This window comes from Anabrus simplex, chromosome 4 (genome assembly GCF_040414725.1).
Source record: "Anabrus simplex isolate iqAnaSimp1 chromosome 4, ASM4041472v1, whole genome shotgun sequence".
Classification (NCBI taxonomy): Eukaryota; Metazoa; Arthropoda; class Insecta; order Orthoptera; family Tettigoniidae; genus Anabrus; species Anabrus simplex.
In genome coordinates, this window is record NC_090268.1 from 402,362,611 (window position 1) to 402,383,555 (window position 20,945).

Consider the following 20,945-nt stretch of genomic DNA (forward strand, 5'->3'; position numbering starts at 1 on the left):
GAAAGTAAGGATGTTTTACAGATTTTTGACATCACTGGTGAAAAGAATGGTATAAATTTCTTGAAACATGTACAGATAATATAGATTAACTATATTTTAGTGAGAAAAGTAAATATTGAAAGGGCAGACCCACTAATAAACCATTGTGTTATATGACTGTAACAATCAATATGGACCAAAAATGGTCAAATTTGTTAATTCTTTATCAAGTTACAATACATTTCAAATATTTGCTCATCTTGCAAAACACTTATGGACAAATTGCTCACTATCCAAGGATTCACTGTATTGGTATCAAACACCAACACAACTGAAATTGCAATAACTGTCTTAGAATTATATATTGGTAATGTTGAATTTGCATTATTTTCACAGGTGTTCTGAAATATGGGCGCGGCAGTGTCCATTCTCCCAAGCAGCCACTGGATGACATTTGTCGTGATCTTCATTGTCAGCGAGACCGTTACACATGGACCTCACACCCTGCATTGGAAGGAACACTCTGTGGACCTCATAAAGTATGACCATTAAGTTCACTAAATTTAGTATACACTATCAGCTTTGTTAACCATAATGTTATGGACAAAGACCTTCTTGACTCACCTTCATTTACTATTTTTTTTTTTTTTTCATAAACTTAGGGGGACAATTTATGATTTACATGCTAAGTTTCTGGAAGATATTCCTCTTATATCTTAGTTGTGCTATTTAAGAATGAGAGATATTGTGGTTATTCCTATTAAGGTGAGATCTGTCCAACAGACTTTGTTTCTGCGGCGACTTTCTCTCTTCATCCGTTCAATCAAATATGGCTCTCCTTCATCTTACAATTTATTTACAATTGGCTTTATATTGCACTGATACAGATAGATGGCAATGATGGGATACGAAATGGCTAGGAGTGCAAAACGTAAAGAATTTCACCTTATTTTCTTGACATGGCATAAGCCCAAAAAACCTATATCATGTAATATAATAAAATTCTTCCGGGCTGTTATGCCGTGGTCCACTCCTCTCGTGAGAGGACGGCCGTGAAAGCCTTCATACTTTAATATATCATGTAACTTATACAAGTACAGGCCATGAAAGTGTCAATGGTAACAATAAAATCTTAATGTATCTTAACTGAAAGAGGATCTGAGATGTAAGCTCATACTTCCAGCTAGTACCAGCTTTAAACAGCTTATATAAGATCTGAATGAGAAGAAAAACAACATACCAAAGGACTTCTATGCAACATCTGCTATGCAAGACAGGACCTGGATGGAAGCTAATCATGCTATGCAACACGTGACGACGAGACTGGCGATCCATGGTTTTCACCACAAGGTGTGTCGCAACAAATTATATCATGAACCAAACGACGCATGTGTGTGTGAGTTATGCTTGGAACTCTGTGATAGATACCATATTATAAAATGCAGGAATAGACAGAAATCCATCGTAGCTTATAGCAAAGAAACGTAATGTAAATGTAATATAATGATTTCTTATTGTGCGGCATGTGTGCGTTTTCAATAATAAAAAAATTAAGTGAAAGACAGCATAATACTGTACAGCAAGACAGAATGGAACACGATAATGGACATGATGGAACCATGAACAGTACTGAAGTAGAGGAGTGATGTCCTGTGCAAGCATGATAATTGGGAGGAGAAGACTCAGCTACTCACTTGCACCCTTCTTTTCATGCTACCTTGACTTGGCTCAGATCAAGTGATTGAATGAGTGGAGAGCTGCCATCTAAGACAGCACCTGCACTGATACACAGTCAACTGTTGCTAACTGGATTTTCTGCCACAAATCATGACTAACAGTTTCAATTTTTAAAAGAAGAATTTTAAAATACCGGGCAAGCTGGCCATGCGGTCAGAGGCACGCGGCTGTGAGCTTGCATCCGGGAGATAGTGGGTTTGAATCCCACTGTCACCAACCCTGAAGATGGTTTTCCGTGGTTTCCCATTTTCACACCAGGCAAATGCCAGGGCTGTTTAATTAAGGCCATGGCTGCTTCCTTCCAACTCCTAAGCCTTTCCTATCCTGTCATTGCCATAAGACCTATCTGTATCGGTGCTATGTAAAGCAATTAGCAAAAAAAATTAAAATAGTGTATAAAGTCTTATTGATGGTATATGTCTGTTTAGGTCTTTCCAGAATAAGTGCAACTGAAATGTCTTCAATGAAAAAGATAAATTTTCTAAGTTAATTTTTGGGCCTCATATTGAATTTTAAGTTGACCTTAAAAGTTTTTTTTTTTTTTTGCTAGGGGCTTTACGTCGCACCGACACAGATAGGTCTTATGGCGACGATGGGATAGGAAAGGCCTAGGAGTTGGAAGGAAGCGGCCGTGGCCTTAATTAAGGTACAGCCCCAGCATTTGCCTGGTGTGAAAATGGGAAACCACGGAAAACCATTTTCAGGGCTGCCGATAGTGGGATTCGAACCTACTATCTTCCGGATGCAAGCTCACAGTCGCGCGCCTCTACGCGCACGGCCAACTCGCCCGGTCTTAAAAGTTTAAAATACCATCAAACTATTAGCACATTTGAGTGCAGTAGCCAAAAATACATGTAAATATCAAGTTTCTCCAAAACTGACCAAATAACTAAAAGAATTGTATTTTTAGGTGCCATGTTGATTGATTATTTTTAGCATTTTAGTTTTTAAAGGTATCAAAAAATAAGTACAAACTCTTCATCCAAAAATACTTACTGATACCGAATTTCACAGAAATTGGTCAAAAATAAGAAATCTGAACTTTTAAGCTGCCATCTTAAATTTAAAGTTTTAAATCTTTCAAATAATGGATGACCATTTAAGATAGCCTCAAACTTCTTTATCTTTTCACTTAAAATATTCATCAAAATATGTTCAGCTGTTTTCTTGCAAAGCAAATAAAGTCCCTGTCTAAACAGATAAAATTAGGTTTTGCAATTTCCACAATTTTTTTTTCAAGATGGTCAATGGCAATTTGAAGATGATGATGATGACGATGCTTGCTGTTTAAAGGGGCCTAACATGACCTCCATGGCAATTTAATATTACTATAAACCTCCTTACAGCTCTAGGTAATAATGGAAACGTTTCATCAAAATCAGTTTAGGCATTTTCTTGTAAAAACCAAACAAAATTTGCCCCATCAGCATAATAGACAGAAATTTAGTTAACATCAGTTTTGGATACCCAAATGCATGAAACATGAAGACAACTCAAATTACATGGTTCTAAACCATGTACAGACAATATTATTTTATTTATAAGATTACTATTTTTACCAAGTGAGATTGGTTCACACAGTTGTGAGATTGAATTTGGAAGATTGTGGGTATGAATTCCATTGTCAGCAGGTATGAAAATGGTTTTCCAAGATTTCTCATTCTCACACCAGGTTAATACTGGGGCTGTACCTTAATTAAGAAATTTATCAAATCTTTTCAACAGGAACATTCCTCCAGTAATTGTAAACAGCTCTGTAGTTAAGTATCAGGAATGAGTTCAAAATTTAGGTACAGTATTATAATGGATAACACTCTCTCCTGGACTTTCCATGCCAAGCATTTGGTCAAGAAAGTGTCTGGTATATTGCATCAGTTTCGACGAAACTTGCCGTATCTTCCTTTTTAGGTGAGAAATATGTTGATCCAAACTATGATATTTCCTATTTTAGATTACAGCACTGTCATTTACAGCGATATCTCAGAGAAATATAATATCAAACTCCAGAGAGTTCAGAATGCCTGTGTGCGATTCGTCTTCAATATTCGTAAAGACTGTCATGTAACATCTTATTACAAAGCTGCAGAGTGGTTGAAACTCAGAGATGGACGATTGTACTCAGCTGCTTGCTTACTGCTGAGAATTTTAAAATCTAATGCTCCCTCATATTTGACCAAGTCCTTTGCTCAGATGAGTCAAGTGCACGATCGGGACAATAGGTTTACAACTAACACCCTTCTGGTTCCACAGCATCATACGGTAAAGTGCAGTAAGTTGTTCATTGTCACTCCCTCTCAATTATACAATGACCTTAAACTATATGAAATGCAGCAAAGTAGTGTCAGAACTCATAAAAAAGTCTTAAATACTGCTACCTTTCCACTGATTAAGCAATGAAGTGAATTTTCACCAAATTAATTAAATAGTATGAAATATCATAATCTCCTAGATACATTTTAAATGCTCAGTTTTATTCTTAATTCATCCTTGGCATTAAAATTCTTAGGTTTCTCTTATGTCTTCTCTTCCTTGTTAGTGTAGTCTTTGTTTATAAAATGGTAAAAGTAATATTGTAATCTGCTAGATGCTTACGAAAATGTATCTTACACTTTTTATGTATTCTTTTTATTAGATTTTGTATAATAATTGATATATTTAAGTTAAAGTGGCAGTTAGTTACAGCCAAAGGGACCTCTGGTCCTACTTGTAATTAACTTTAAATAAATATATTTCTATTAAAGCCACAGATGCTCTTTCCAGGCCTAGCTATGTTCTATCCCATCATTGCCATAAGGACCTATCTGCACTGGTGCAATGCAAAACCAATAGCAAATATTAATTATTCATTTTGCTATTTGCTTTACGTCGCACTGAAACAGATATGTCTTATGGCGACGATGGGATTGGGAAGGCCCAGGAATTGGAAGGAAGCGGCCGTGGCCTCAATTAAGGTACAGCCCCGGCATTTGCCTGGTGTGAAAATGGGAAACCACGGAAAACCATCTTCAGGGCTGCCGACAGTGGGGCTCGAACCCACTATCTCCCGATTACTGGATACTGGCCGCATTTAAGCGACTGCAGCTATCGAGCTCGGTATTAATTATTCACTGTTGTTGTTGAGAAGTTAGCTTTTCAGTGCAGTAGTCTAGCCACTCAGCTCCCAGATGGAATGTTCTGGGTTAAAACCCCAGAAAATTTAGGTAGGATTTTCAATAGAACTGATTTGAGGTAGCAGGAAGGGTAGTTGGCCTTAAGCCCTGAGTATAGTTTCATGTTGATTGGGTGATCTACCAACCCCATGAAAAGTGGTATTGAAGAGCAAAACTGATTAATATTCAGTCTTATGGACTATCAAGTGAATATCGATGGTATGTGTTTCAGTGGTGTCGTAGTGGGAGATGCATAACGCGAGGTCTCTCTTCCCTTGAAGCAGGCTATGTAAGAGTGGATGGAGCATGGAGTGACTGGTCTCCATTTTCAGACTGTGCTTCAGGTTGTCTCTACGGTGATGATGGACGTTTACATGCTGGTAGTACAGGCATCATGGTGGCAACACGACGCTGCAATAACCCAAGGTACATCAGGCATGTAACTTAAAAAGTTAAGATAATTTTAACTGTAAGTAAATAACTACAGTATTACAATATAATGAGGTCTTCCACATTCGTTGAGACACATTATTCCAGATGACACAGATAGGCATATTCATTAATTGATGTATGGTTTTTAATTCATTCCTTCTTACCTGGGAGGGGAATATAATTGAATAATTCTTTGTTGAAAGGTATTAAGTTTACCTTTTAAAGTTTTGATATGGTCGGAAAGATCTGTATTATGAGTAATTATGGGAGATTAAATGAATATATTTTGTATATATAAAATATAGCTATTGAAGCTTGAACACTTGGCTCCCTAGTCACCACTCAGTAGGTTTCAGTCAATTTCATATCACTGAATTGTGAAATGCACTTTGACCACCTCAATATCTTGTGGCTTTACTACAAAACTTTCGGAACATGCTAGAGAGTTATATTCTGGTGATAATAGCTTGTTTTCCTTAGCTCTTTTGAACTGATTTAGAGAATTATATAAACACTACCTATAGGTGATACAACACCAACCTCATCTTATGTACACGTGTCGACAAAGAAAATGAACGCACTGAAAAATCTTAAGTCCAACTTACAGTGACGAGCACTATCACATGCGACCATGATGTTATGGTTACTAGTTCAATATTCAGGGGCAATAAAACATTACTTGTATAGAAGTTACCATCTTAAATGGAGTATCTACAAGTTTGGAAAGCAATTAAACAGGACTGTTTCCTGTAAATAGCCTTAAATACGAGTGAGATAGAAGGTAACAGCAGACTAATAGGTGTGTTATGCATGCTTGTTCGTGAAGCTCTGTAGCCCGTTGGTACGGGCTCAGGTTCACACTGGGAAGGGGGCTGGTTCAAAATTGCTTGGGATGTGTTTTTCACTCCACCAGCAGTAACAGCAGGCAAACCAATCAGATTGCAGGATACCCGCACCATACTTATTACACACAGGTAGGTCATTCCACTAACAGCTATGATACACCAAGGACCTCACTTCCATGAGAAGGTAGTTGCTCTTGTTGAAAAGGAAAGTGCAACATAGGCAGGGTGATGCTGCGGCATACCACAGTGTGTGGCAATGTGTTGGATAAGACATTTTTGAGAATCAAGATATGTAAGCCCTTGTGGTGGCTCAGGTTCGTGGTGGGTATTTAACAGGGAACAGGACAATCGCTTGTTCGCAGAGGCCCATTCAAATCCATACATGACCAACATGAAACTATGCCAAGCCATGTGTTTTCCCAGCAGCTTGAGGATGGCCTTGAGACACATGAATAAGGTAGGGTCAAAATCCCTGTAAGCAACTAGGAGACCAAAACTCACAGATGAACAGAGGATGTACCATCTTACATTTTCCAAGGACAACATGTTACATGATTCAGACAATGACAATACATATGTTTCAGCCTTAAAAATTTCCATTGCCACATGCTTGGAAGAGGTCGTTCCAAACGGGAGTGCCTGACACTCTTACTGAGAGAACCACCCAATGGCCCTTTCCACGGCCATGAATAAGCTCACTTACTGTCAATAATGCAAGATAAAGGAAGTTATATGACTCACCATGTAAGTCAGTGTAGGAATAAAAATAAACATAAAAATATTTTCTCCCAACAAGAAGTGACCTCTTCACACCAGTAATATAAGAAATAAATCGACAAGAGTGTCCACCTTTTCAATACAGTATATCAAATTAATAACGTTACATCAGTCTTGGGACTAGTTTCAGCCACTTAGTGCCATCTTCAGCCAAATAAAAATTAAACAGATTATGTTATGATAAAACATATGTATACCAGACAAAAGCAATATTGCAGGAATCATCATCATCATCATCATCATCATCATCATCATCAATGTCCCACTCCAGTCGCTCGGGTGCGGTTAACAAGCCTCCTCCACTCCTTTCTGTCCTTCCACTTTTCCTGCTCCATTACTTCCGCCACATCCAATCCAGCTTCTCTAATGTCCTTCCAAATCTGATCTATTCACCTTCTTATCGGTCTTCCAACTGGTCTCTTTCCCTTAACTTCTCTTTCTAATTCCCTTCTTGCTACCCTTTCCTTTCCCATTCTTTTTACATGTCCGAACCATCTCAGTCTTGCTTTTTGTATGTTCTGTACTAACAGTTCTATATTTAGCTCTTTTCTGATTTTAATATTTTGGATTCTATCTCTTCTTGTCTTTTTAACCAATGTTCTTAAAAATTTGATTTTTACTGTTTGGATCTTACTATCTCATCTCTTATTAGTTACCAGCATTTCTAGTCCGTATGTTACAATTGGTATGAAATACTGTTTATATAATGTTAATTTTGTTCTCTTGGGTACTTTGTCATCCCACTTGATGATAAAATGTCGTACCTTTACTTTGTCTGTTATTAATTTCAGGGTTGATTTCATTACTTCCATTAATAATGCTATCCAGATATGTAAACTGTTCTACATTCTCTAACTGTTCTCCGTCTATGTTCACTTGGCTTCGCTTTTTCTCTTTTCCACAGTACATGACTACAGTTTTCGTTTTACTAATTAACATTCCAAACTACTTCAGATTTTCATTCCAAATGTCCAGTCTCCTTTGTACCGGTACATCCTTTTTTCCCTTTGCCCAAATCACCAAATCATCTGCAAATACCAAAGCATCCACTTCATCACTACTGATACTCTGTTTTACACATTCTATGATTACATCCATCAATATAATAAACCATAATGGTGACAGTGCACTTCCTTGCTTGAGACCTTTTTTTTTCTATAAAATGTTTCAGAGTCACCACTCCCCACTTGTTCACTGCTTTTACTTTCATGATACAACATTTTTACCTTGTTAATTAATGATTTTGGTATATTCCCTTTCAGTAGGCATTCCCATACATGTTTTCTCTTAACTTTATCATAAGCGCTTACCAAATCCAAAAATACAAAGATGATTTCCTTGTTCCTTTCCAGGTGCTTCTTCATTATCGTTCGCACTGTAAATGTCAAGTCTATTGTTGATCTGTTTGGTCTAAAGCCATGGGGTGAAAGTTCCTTTTAGGGATCATTGTAAGTATCTAGGTGTTAATATAAGGAAAGATCTTCACTGGGGTAATCACATAAATGGGATTGTAAATAAAGGGTACCGATCTCTGCACATGGTTATGAGGGTGTTTAGGGGTTGTAGTAAGGATGTAAAGGAGAGTACATATAAGTCTCTGGTAAGACCCCAACTAGAGTATGGTTCCAGTGTATGGGACCCTCACCAGGATTACCTGATTCAAGAACTGGAAAAAATCCAAAGAAAAGCAGCTCGATTTGTTCTGGGTGATTTCCGACAAAAGAGTAGCGTTACAAAAATGTTGCAATGTTTGGGTTGGGAAGAATTGAGAGAAAGAAGAAGAGCTGCTTTAGAGGAAGTGTCCTTAAAATTAACATTAGCATTACTTTGTCAATTTTATATATTTTTCATCTAAACAGTGTTATGTGGCTGAAGATGTTGATAATATACGAAACATGCACCACTTTTGACCATTAAAAATTGCCTTAAGCAATCATTGTATCGACTAGGTGGAAAATAAATAAATACTTAATTGTGAATCTATTGAAGTGCGATACGGACCATGAAGCTGATTTTATGTAATAAGTGGTATGTTCCGAGCTGTCAGCGGAGAGATGGCGTGGAATGACATTAGTGGACGAATAGGTTTGAATGGCGTCTATAAAAGTAGGAAAGATCACAATATGAAGATAAAGTTGGAATTCAAGAGGACAAACTGGGGCAAATATTCATTTATAGGAAGGGGAGTTAGGGATTGGAATAACTTACCAAGGGAGATGTTCAATAAATTTCCAATTTCTTTGAAATCATTTCGGAAAAGGCTAGGAAAGCAACAGATAGGGAATCTGCCACCTGGGCGACTGCACTAAATGCAGATCAGTATTGATTGATTGATATTGTTCTTCCTCTAACTGTGTTTCTACTACATTCCTCAGCCTTTTGTCTATGACTTACTCCATTATGTTTAGCCCATGTGATAAGAGGGTTATACCTCTATTATTTTCACATTTCTTCCTATTTCCTTTTTTGAACAATGGTACAATGCTTCCTTGTTGCCAGTCTTCAGGTATCCTTTCATCCTTCCACATGGTATTGAGGGCTCGGTGTAGCCACTCTAGTTCACTGCTTCCTGCTGCCTTAATCATATCAGCATTTAATTCATCTTTTCCACTTGCTTTACCTTGGTCATTGCTTTCACTGCCCTTTCAAGTTCCAACCATGTTATCGGGTTCTCTTCTTTTTCTCCATCTGTTATTTCCATTTCCTTATCTCCTTTTTCCTCTGAGCAATCATCCTCATTATAGAGTTTTTTTAAAATATTTTGCCATCACCTTTTGAAGACCATTTTTATCATGTACTATGGATCCATCTTCTCTCTCTAATACCTTGATTTTTTCTTGATTTATTCTTTTCGATTTTATTACTCTGTATAATAGTTTCTGATTTCCTCGATTATCTTGCTCAATTTTGTTCGTAAAATCTCCCCAACATTTCTCCTTTTCTTCCTTCATACTCCTCTTTACTTGTAGTTTCAATCTTTTGTATTCCACATGTAACCTTTCTAGCTTATTCTCATCCCTCTGATACGTTTTTTGCTTTTCCTTATCAATTTCTTTCTCCACCTTGTTCCTTTCCTTTATTTCTTTTCTATTTTGTCTGCCCACCTTTGCTTTTGTTTTCCCGCATACCTCAGTTGCTGCTTCCACAAATATCTGTCTTAAATTGTCCCACTTTCTTCTCCACTTTGTATATTCATGTTAGGCAACTTCCTTTTTATCTAATCTTGGAATGTCATACTTTTATCCTCCTCCTTCAATTCCCAAATGCTGATCTTTGGTTTTTTCTTCAATACAATTTTTGGGATTTTTACTTGTTTTATTAATTTCACAATTAATAATCTATTACCACCTTCCATACTTTCACTGGAGATTATCTTCGTATCCATGACTTATCTTCCCCATTCTTGGTCTGTTATTATAAAATCGATGAGTGTTCCATACTGTCCATCCCAACTATATCAGCTGATCGTATGGCTAATCCTCTTCATAAACCATGTGTTCTTTATTATCAGGTTATTTCTGATTTAAATAAAGTCCTTTAGCGGGCGAGTTGGCCGTGCGCGTAGAGGCACGCGGCTGTGAGCTTGCATCCGGGAGATAGTAGGTTCGAATCCCACTATCGGCAGCCCTGAAAATGGTTTTCCGTGGTTTCCCATTTTCACACCAGGCAAATGCTGGGGCTGTACCTTAATTAAGGCCACGGCCGCTTCCTTCCAACTCCTAGGTCTTTCCTATCCCATCGTCGCCATAAGACCATTCTGTGTCGGTGCGATGTAAAGCCCATAGCAAAAAAAAAAAAAATAGTCCAACAGTTTCTCTCCATCTTCATTTCTATCGCCATACCCATATAGGGCCAGAACATTCTCGTACCGGTATCCCATTCTATCAGTTCCCACATGGGCATTCAGATCTCCCATTATCATGATCACACCTCCAACACTATGTGTTTCCAGTTCATTGAAGAAATCCTTTTCTTCCATGCTACATCCTGTCTGTGGAGCATATACCTGTACTATCTTCAGTAGCTCCTTGTTTACAGTTGCAGGAATAATTATAACAATAAGATATATATAATAATCAAATTGTTTCTGTCTGGTACACATATGGTTTAGTTTAGTTATCACACAATCTGTTTAATTTTTATTTGGCTGAAGATGGCCATTAAGTGGCTGAAGCTAGTCCCAAGACTGATGTAATATTGTTTACTTGATATATTGTATTGAAAAGGTGTAACCCTCTTGTCAATTTATTTCTTATAACTCCACTTCCATATGGTACAAAAATTAAATTTATAGCTTATTTATAATAATCCTGACACCAGTGGCGAGTGGCGCAATTCACAATTTAGTGTGCATGGCTACTGCATTGACTGGCAGAGCCTGCACATTCAGAGGCGCTTCACAAAATAGTAACAGGACCACCAGACAAAATATAGTCCATACATTATGACATTACAATTAATGTGACCACTGGACAGATACATTATGTCCCAGGCTGAGAGACACAGCAAGCCATGTCCTGTTGCCATATAAGGACAACTAAATAGAACGTACCTCGGTGTGGGCAACTATACCTTCCAGGGAACACTCAATTTCTCTGCTAGTAAGTGTAGCTCATGAACTCCGAACTCCTCCTTGGAAGGGTACGCATACAGCCATGGACAGCGAAGGTAGAAAAATAAGAACCAAAGTGGCAGAATGCTGTGACTTTGAAAATGAAAACTGCCAGTTGATGCTCTTGCTCAACAAATATACAGAACAAGATACTGCTTACCTTTGAAAAAGTTTCATAGCAGAGTGAAGTGTGAGATTGTCAAGTTGGTAGAAATGCTTCATTTTTGTAAACATTGGCTACAGTATGGCATCATTTATTAGAAGTAATTCACTTTGGATTATGTCCAATATTCTGATTTGTTGGTTGTTTTAGGGGTTTAATATTTAACATATGAAATAAAATATTACGGCACTTTGTTATAATTCCCTACATGCATTTTGTTATGTTACTGCAAATAATTCTCAAGGCTGTAAAATGTATGCAAGACAGACACAAATATCTACAGCACCACACTTCCTAACATTTGCATCAATTTCTTCCCATTTCTATTTCTTTTTCTTTTAATTTATAATATGTATAAGATAAGCACGTATGTATGAAGTAAATATTGCTCAAAGTGAGCTTGATTTACTACTTTTTCCAGTTGTTTAACTTTTTTGCTGCAGAAATGATCACTGATGCAGCACTCCTCTCCTTCATCTGTTCCCACTTCTTCGTAAGGCCAACACCCAACTAAACTTGCACGTACTTTAAATACTCCTCATATTTATACAGTACTGTACTACCATTAAGATAGAAAATGCATCAGTGGACTCAGTTCCTTTCTATGGAAGAGGGCTGATAAGAATATAAACAAATTTCCAGCTGATAACAAATTGTGCACTTAATTATTTAACACACTTATTACAAATGAACATCAATAACAAAACATATTTCCATGACACAGATCCAAACCTTTGGCAGCTAACTCAAACAAAAAGATAATCAAACAAGAAGATAAAACCAATGAAAAATGGAAGAAAGAAACTATCCAACTTACTACAATGAAGAAATGGAAACAAATAAATAACCTATGGGATAAAAATGAAAGTAATCCCAGGAAAGAAGCAGTGGCGATCTACAGATTGGAAAACAGGACACGATTGCTTAGCTGCACATCTAGAATCAAAATATACCTGACGGAAAAGTGTACCATCTACAGAATTACTGGATCAGTGATGGACTCGAAACACCTACAGTACTTCAGTGCACAAGACTCAATCCAACCCAACATAAACAAGGCAGTTTACCAGCCCTAAACTGGACAGCCAGAAACAAGATGAAACAAGACTCTGTTCCCTAATATATCTGTACTTTATTGATGTTTGGCCCAAGGGGTCCTGAGTTCAATTCACAGCTGGGCAGGGGATTTTAACCTTAATTGGTTAATTCCTCTAGCTCAGGGACTGGGCATGTGTGCTGCTTTTAGCATTGGAATTCATCCAAGGTAAGGCCCCATCCTCACAGGCACTTAGGTCACATATAGGCATCGATTCAAAATACCTGTATGAGGCCTCTCCGGACGCCATACGCCATTATTATTGGATTTGTTGTCGGCCACTAGTCGTATCCGAGTGTGTGTTTTCACTTACAATTCATGTACAGTCCGTTTTGTGTAAATGACGTTGATGACTCATCAGGCCAATTCTTTCACAGAACATGTGACACATTTGGCACACCTGAAAGAAGGGGGTGGACATGGTTGAGTTTGTCCGAGTTTTCTTCTAAGACAAGCCTCTGTTTGCAGTCTTTAACGCTCAGTTTCAAACTGCAGTACAGCAGTGGATGTGATTGCGTGCCTGCAAGGGGCAAGCTTCAGCAAGTGTGTGCCAATTACTGGGGTCGATGTTTGTGCACTTCAAGGTTTTCTTGAGCTGATCCTTGTAGTGTTTGAGAGGTGCACCACATGGCTTCCTGCCAGAACTGAGTTTACTGTATAGTATCTGTCAGGGTAGCTTATTGTCATCGATGCGTTGGACATGACCAAACCATCTAAGCTGGTGACTGAAGATGGAAGCTTCTATACTGTTCATCTGTGCCCTTTCAGGTACTACAACTTTGGAGACATAATCCTCCCATTTGATATTCATGATGATCCTAAGCTTCTGCTGGTGAAAACGTTCCAATTTCTTGACGTTACAGCAGTATAGAGTCCATGTTTCTGCTGCTGCTTGCTGCTTGTTGTTTAAAGGGTCCATGTTTCACATCCATACAATAAAGTGGTACACCATCAGATTAGTGGATATATTTAGGTTTTTATTAGAAAAGAATTTGCGGGATAGACGTCCAAAAGCACAATGAGCAGCTAGTATTCTATTTTCTACATCCATCTCCAAGGCACAACAAGGCAAGAGAATACTCCCAAGGTAGGGAAAGAAGTCTACTTGTTCCAGGGATGTATCTGAAATGGTAATGTTGAAGTCTGGCAAACTAGTTCCTGAAGCAGGTTGTGCTAAAATCTTAGTTTTCTGAATGTTGATAGACAGGCCAAAATGGTCATAAGCAGTCTTAAAGCAATTGACTGACAATTGCAAGTCCTCTGAAGAATGAACTGGAGTAGCATTGCCATCTGCATATTGCAGTTTAGTAACCCGGGTGAGATGGGTAAGTCTTTTAGAGCGGAGTCTTGACTGATTAAAAATACCTACATCAAATCTGTAACTAATTTCTACACCTGCATTGTTGCCAGATGTCCCATAATGCATAGCTGTCAGGTACAAGGCAAACAGTGTAGGTGCAAGCACACAACCTTGCTTTAGTCCAATATTAATAGGAAATTCTTCTGACATGTTGTTTGATAGAGAACCTGACCAACCATATCATCATGAAGAGCCCGGACGAGTCCAACAAAATGTTCAGGCAGCCAATCTGCCTTAATGCCATCCACATAGCATCTTGAGGAATAGTATCAAAGAACTTTTCCAGGTCATAAAACACCAAGAACAAGGGTTTCTGTTGTTCTCTGCATTTTTCCTGCAACTGTCTTGCACAGAAGATCATTTCAGTGGTCCTCCTGGATGTGCGAAACCCACACTGCGATTCGGGGAGTAACTTTTCAGATAGAGTTTGAAGCTGACTTCACAGGATCCTGGCAAATATTTTACCTACTATAGACAGCAGGGATATGCCATGGTAGTTATCACAAATGCTTCGAACGCCCTTTCTGAAGATTGTGACTATGATAGAGTTCTTCATGTTGGCAGGTACGTATTCGGTTTCCCATATCCTTAGGATCAGAGAGAAGAGCCTTGTTTTGAGAGGTAGGCCTCCTTTAAGAGTGAGTTCTAGAGGAATATTGTCCAGTCCAGGAGCCTTTCAAGGTTTGAGGCTGAGAAGAGCTTTGTTATATTCATGAAAGGTTGGTGGCATTGACATCCAAGGTTGCATAGGATGTTGTGGAACATGCTGAAGAAAATTTTCAGCAGCAGTGGAACTGCGGTTTAAAAGTAAACTGAAGTGCTCTTTCCAGTGTCTTAGAATGTCAACAAATTATTAAACAAATTAATTTAAAACACCACCTAATCAATACTTTATTTCTTGCCTTTTGGCAGAATTATAAAAACATTATCATATACAGGACATGTTTCGACTGCTTAGTGGTCATCTTCAGCTGTCTTTAAATAGCTTAGATGAAACAATTTGACCAGTAAGTACTGTACCAGTAAAAGAGCAAGCATGGAATAGTTCTCAGGGCTAAACTGGATGAATAATAGCTAGGGCTTGGTACAGGAGGCAGGGTCCTATCTACAAGAAAAATTTGAATCTGATTTGATAAGAGTTTATTCATGTAATGCATGTTAAATTGCACATCACCTCATGGTAGATAGGGGTTGTCTTCCACATTGTCCTTTAAATGGCCCGGGTCTCCAGCTCACCAGGCTGCACCGGCCGGAACACGTTCCAGAAGATGCCCAAGTACTCCGTCAAGATGCGGACGGACCATCCAGGTTGGTTGCACGTAATACGCCTCAAGTTCCCGATGCTCATGATGACCTCCGCTGGTTCCTGACGATGTTGAGGGTAGTCACATTACCCAAGTACAATGAGGTTGGTAGAATCCATGCAAACTCCGAAAATGTGCTCTTCGTCACTCGCAGAATAAGTCAAAGTTCATGAAAACCTTCAGTAATGAGTTTTCTCACCACTAGTAAAAATCACGAGACAATGTTCATAAAGACTTTCAAGAATCCACTCTTTAACACTCATGGAAGTGACAAGTCCGTGGTCATGAAGACTTTCAATAATGTTGTAGTTCATCAATGAAAAAAAATTACAAGTCTTTAAGTAATCACTGGCAAAGATCACAAGTCTAGGCTCATGGAAACTTCGAATAAATTTAGAGTTCATCACTCGTGAATATTACAAGTCTTTGAATAATCACTGGCGAAAAGTTAGAGTCCACCACTGCTAAATATGACAAGTCTTTGAATAATCACTGGCGAAAAAATTAAAGTCCAACACTGGTAAATATGACAAGTCTTTGAATAATCACTGGCGAAAAGTTAAAGTCCAACACTGGTAAATATTACAAGTCTTATTGGCGAAAATTTAGAGTTCAACACTCGTAAATATTGCAAGTCCCATTTATAAAGACTTAGAAAAATTCAGAGTTTCTCAACACATGTAAATATTACGAGTCTCGTTTATAAAGACTTAGAAAAATTCAGAGTTCCTCAGTGAGACTATAACCACACGAAGATAGCTTCCGACGATACTGGCAGCGAGTAGGGCCACGTTGACTACTCGACTGTCACTGACTGACTGAGATATCAGGCTATAGACATGTTGATCAAGTCGCTACCCCAATTATTATAGGAGTTTTAAATTTTTTCTCCATCGAATGTTCCGGAAGGTGTGACGCTTGAATCTGGAACATACAAGTTCAGGCTAGCTGCACATGGCATGACAGGCGGGTGATCTAACTGGCCCCTGCGGCTACATCACGCATACAGCTGTTCTCAGCTTGCTCGCTCGTCTTGCTGAATGTAAACAAACCAGGCTTGCACGGAGTAATACACGTGGTGATAAAATACGATCAACTCTCAAAAAAATATGCATGTACAGGTCATAACCGGTACAGTACATCAAAATCTTAAGTTACTTTCCCATGGGAACTTATAACTATTGCTTAAAGTGCTTGAATTTTTTGGGGTGGAGGGGGGATTTTAGTGATATCGTGTGTATAAAGGTACTTAAATTACAATTTGCATCTATGGTAATATTAAAAAACTTGTTTTCTAATTGAACATATTTAAAAAATCTTAAAACGCCTGTAATTAGGCAACATCATGAATACGATTTCCTCCTTCCTCCTTTCCTTTCCAAAAGATGGTATGTCCACTACTTGCTTCACTGATTTGTCCTTCATCTGATAGTCTTGTTTCACTCAGAGCAGCGATGTCAATGTTTAGCCTTGTTAGCTCATGGGTAATAAGAGCTGTCCTCCTTTCAGACCTATTATTGTCCTTCAGGTCAAATAGCGTTCTGACATTCCACGTGCCTACAGTTAAAATTGTGTTCTTCATTTTCAATTCATTTCGTCTGCATGAATTGGGGCGACCCTCTGAATGCGGTTTCACAGACGGGTTTGAATGTGACTACCGATGTTAAGCCCACATTTTCTAGGGCCTTATCCCTTCACGGAGGGCAGCAGTGATCCTAAATAGGCCTGCCCAGTCATAGATGCAGGATTGGATCCGTGAATAGGCACAAGGTCTCAGGAAGGTGACCATCACACATCTATCACCAATGTGCAGGTCCAGACTAGAAGCTCCCAGTTTTACACAAAGCCTGCTTCCACCATTCTTATTCCATTACTGTTGGATTTTTGAATACCAAGTGAAATTGCCATTGACGTGACTTTGTTTAAGGTGGACTACAACTTGCCAGGAAGTGGCCCACACACTATGATTCCAGAGCCATTCACCGCGGCACATATAGCATGAGAAATGCAGGATCAAGCACCGGAACTGCAACAAACTGCCGTAGACTCCACAAAATTTGAGTTGCACCTTTGTAGCCAGTTTGTCTGGCATAGCATCTTCCGCTAACACAGCCGTTGGGAACCAGGGTTATTATATTGGTTCCTCTTCCGCCTGCTTAATTGTTGGGCGATTTTGTACTTGTATTAATCCCCAGTACCTGGACTGCATCTTCTGCCATCTCCACTATACCAAAGCACATTTTCTCCACCATAGATGCCATCAGGCCTTCACCCATAACACAGGACAATGACCCTCCATATTTATGACCCCTGGAGAGAGAGTGTCCCGGTACTGTAAAGCCCCCAGGAACTGGGCTACCTGTTGGTCCACGGGTTTGTATTGGGTATTTCAACCAGCCTTACATACTGTAGGGGCCCCCTATCCACCACCTGGGGACGTGCTCAGTTGGGGTCAGGTTCCCCTGGTTACTTATTGGAAGTTAACCCTACCCACAATGGCTGAGGTTATTTGCAGAGGATTATTGGATTAAAACAATGTAAATATGACTTGGTTAAGTAATACAGTAGTGCTTCTTTCAATTTTACAGACCAGAGAATGGTGGTCTCACATGTCAAGGAAGTGACAGGAGATTCCGAACCTGCAATGCTGAACTGTGTGGTAACGTACAGAGGACCACAATACGAGACTTTGCAGATGAGATTTGTCTTCGAGCTCGGGAGATCGACTCTGAACTGCTTGGCACAGGTCTTCAGAGAATAAGCTCTGATCGTAAGTAGAGAAAACTAGAGGCTGCATGCAGCATTCTTGTTACATGAATATAACTTTGAAAAAAGAATCCTTTGATAAAAATAATTTATTCTAAATTAGACTGTGGTGTGAATATGTTTATCCATCCTCAGTTTGTGAATAAAAGACTGCAAACTAGCTTTTTATCTTTGAAATGCTTCATATGGAATCAGTTAGAAAGTCTGTGGTGAAATATCAGACTGTACTTTTGTGTATCTATTAAAATTTAATATACAGGTTGTATCGGAACTACACCAATAAAAAGTAAATAAATCAGGGATGCTCTTCGTGTTAGGTTAAGAACGATGGTCCAATCGGACTGGTGAAAAAAACTGTGTTTTTTGAGAAAATGAGGTTACTTTTTTACTTCTGGGTGCTCGATTCAAACTGACGAACTCGCCGTATTTGCTGTGCCAGAGCACAAGCCACTGCTGTGCTTCAGGGAAGAGAAGGGGAGGGAGGGAAAGTGGGGTGTATGATGGAGACAGAGATAATGCTATGCGTGTGCGCACAAGTTTCCTCGTTCGACTCGCACAGGATTGTGCTTGTCTCTTACAGGCAGTATCCACAGTTTGAATATTAAACAGCCTTAACTGCACACACAGTACAAGAACAAACTGGAATTAAGACACATTTGTTAGTCAAGGAATGTATTCCTTCACTCACAATGTTGTAAATGGAATGAAATACTGCATGAAGAAACAATACACCCAATGGTTTGATTACAGTACATGTTAAATATGCCCCACACTTCTTACTTCGATGTGCAGTTCACAACGGTGTAGTAGTGACTTTTGGACTCTGTTCAGAATGTGTGGTGTGTCATGAAGATTGTGAGCAACTGCAACGTGACCTCGAAAATGTTGTGAGATGGACGGTGGGCAATGGTATGTTGATAAACGGGGTTAAAAGTCAGGTTGTGAGTTTTACAAGTAGGAAAAGTCCTCTCAGTTTTAATTACTGCGTTGATGGGGTGAAAGTTCCTTTTGGGGATCATTGTAAGTATCTAGGTGTTAATATAAGGAAAGATCTTCATTGGGGTAATCACATAAATGGGATTGTAAATAAAGGGTACAGATCTCTGCACATGGTTATGAGGGTGTTTAGGGGTTGTAGTAAGGATGTAAAGGAGAGGGCATATAAGTCTCTGGTAAGACCCCAACTAGAGTATGGTTCCAGTGTAAGGGACCCTCACCAGGATTACCTGATTCAAGAACTGGAAAAAATCCAAAGAAAAGCAGCTCGATTTGTTCTGGGCGATTTCCGACAAAAGAGTAGCGTTACAAAAATGTTGCAATGTTTGGGTTGGGAAGAATTGAGAGAAAGAAGAAGAGCTGCTCGACTAAGTGGTATGTTCCGGGCTGTCAGCGGAGAGATGGCGTGGAATGACATTAGTAGACGAATAAGTTTGAATGGCGTTTATAAAAGTAGGAAAGATCACAATATGAAGATAAAGTTGGAATTCAAGAGGACAAACTGGGGCAAATATTCATTTATAGGAAGGGGAGTTAGGGATTGGAATAACTTACCAAGAGGGATGTTCAATAAATTTCCAATTTCTTTGAAATCATTTAGGAAAAGGCTAGGAAAACAACAAATAGGGAATCTGCCACCTGGGCGACTGCCCTAAATGCAGATCAGTACTGATTGATTGATTGATGAATGACTTGGAAAACTGCCTATATTCTTGGTACAAGTTCATATTCTCTTTCTAAGGGGTTCTCATAGTAGTCAATTTGTGCAGAACCAACTGTACGCTGCTTACTAGGGCTGGGAAGTGTCTATGTAAAATGAAGGAGAAACTTGTACATTCGCACTCAGCATTACCTTCGTCTCCCAATTCCCACTTCTCTTCCCTTCCCTTCCCTCCTGTGATGCACCGTTCTTTATTATTCACAGGTTCCACATTTGAATTGGGAAATGCAGTTCCTGTTTACATATGAGTTTCTTTTTATATGTTTCCACCTCAAAGGCCTTTAGACATAGGAGAATATCATCAAGCTGAAATCTTATTCAGCTGTTTTTATTCACGTTTATTTTAAGAAGGCTCCACATGAGAAATGCAGTTTAAGAACTATAATTGAATTAATGTACAAAATGTTTTCAAATACAAGCTATTTTATTATTGTAGATTACAAACCAAATATTTTGAACTCGCTACTGTATTTCCACAAGGAGATGAATCATCTTGATAATTGTTACTCAATATCCAGTATATTTGACTCGCAAGTTTTCAACTTGCTTGAAAAGAAAGAATAGTAAAACATTACAATTCAAAGGTTTCATCATATGTTGTTGTTGTTTCAATGTAGATGTTATAGGGTTTTTATCTTATGTAAATAGGTTAATATTTATCATGAGATTTATATAACTGCCTGTTTTCCAAGCTCTTTGTACAGCTGAGGATGACACAAAAATACATCGAAACTAGTCCTAAGTAAATTTAGAATGTTGTAATTACAACTAGTAGGTGGAACCTAAAAAATTTAATCATTATAATAACACTACACAAGACTGAACTGAGTGAAGTGAGAGCAGATGCATAACTTAAAGGATGAGAGTGCATGGCCCACACAACCAAGTAATAAACAACAAAACATGCCAAAAATACATGCACTCTATCTCATGAACTAATTGTCCCTTTAATCTGGCATGTGTGCTAAATGAATACTGTATTTGAATAATGTTTCCAGTTCTTCTGCT

At 38.6% G+C, this 20,945-nt stretch overlaps 1 protein-coding gene across 1 annotated transcript in view; it reads left to right on the forward strand.

The window, feature by feature from the left end:
- LOC136872297 (A disintegrin and metalloproteinase with thrombospondin motifs adt-1) overlaps nucleotides 1–20,945 on the forward strand; it is a 142,720-nt gene that overhangs the window by 83,071 nt on the left and 38,704 nt on the right. Inside the window, exons 9-11 of the mRNA XM_068227419.1 lie at nucleotides 376–518; nucleotides 5,098–5,291; nucleotides 18,043–18,224. Of these exons, the coding sequence (XP_068083520.1) occupies nucleotides 376–518; nucleotides 5,098–5,291; nucleotides 18,043–18,224 (519 nt within the window). The remainder of the gene's footprint in view (nucleotides 1–375; nucleotides 519–5,097; nucleotides 5,292–18,042; nucleotides 18,225–20,945) is intronic.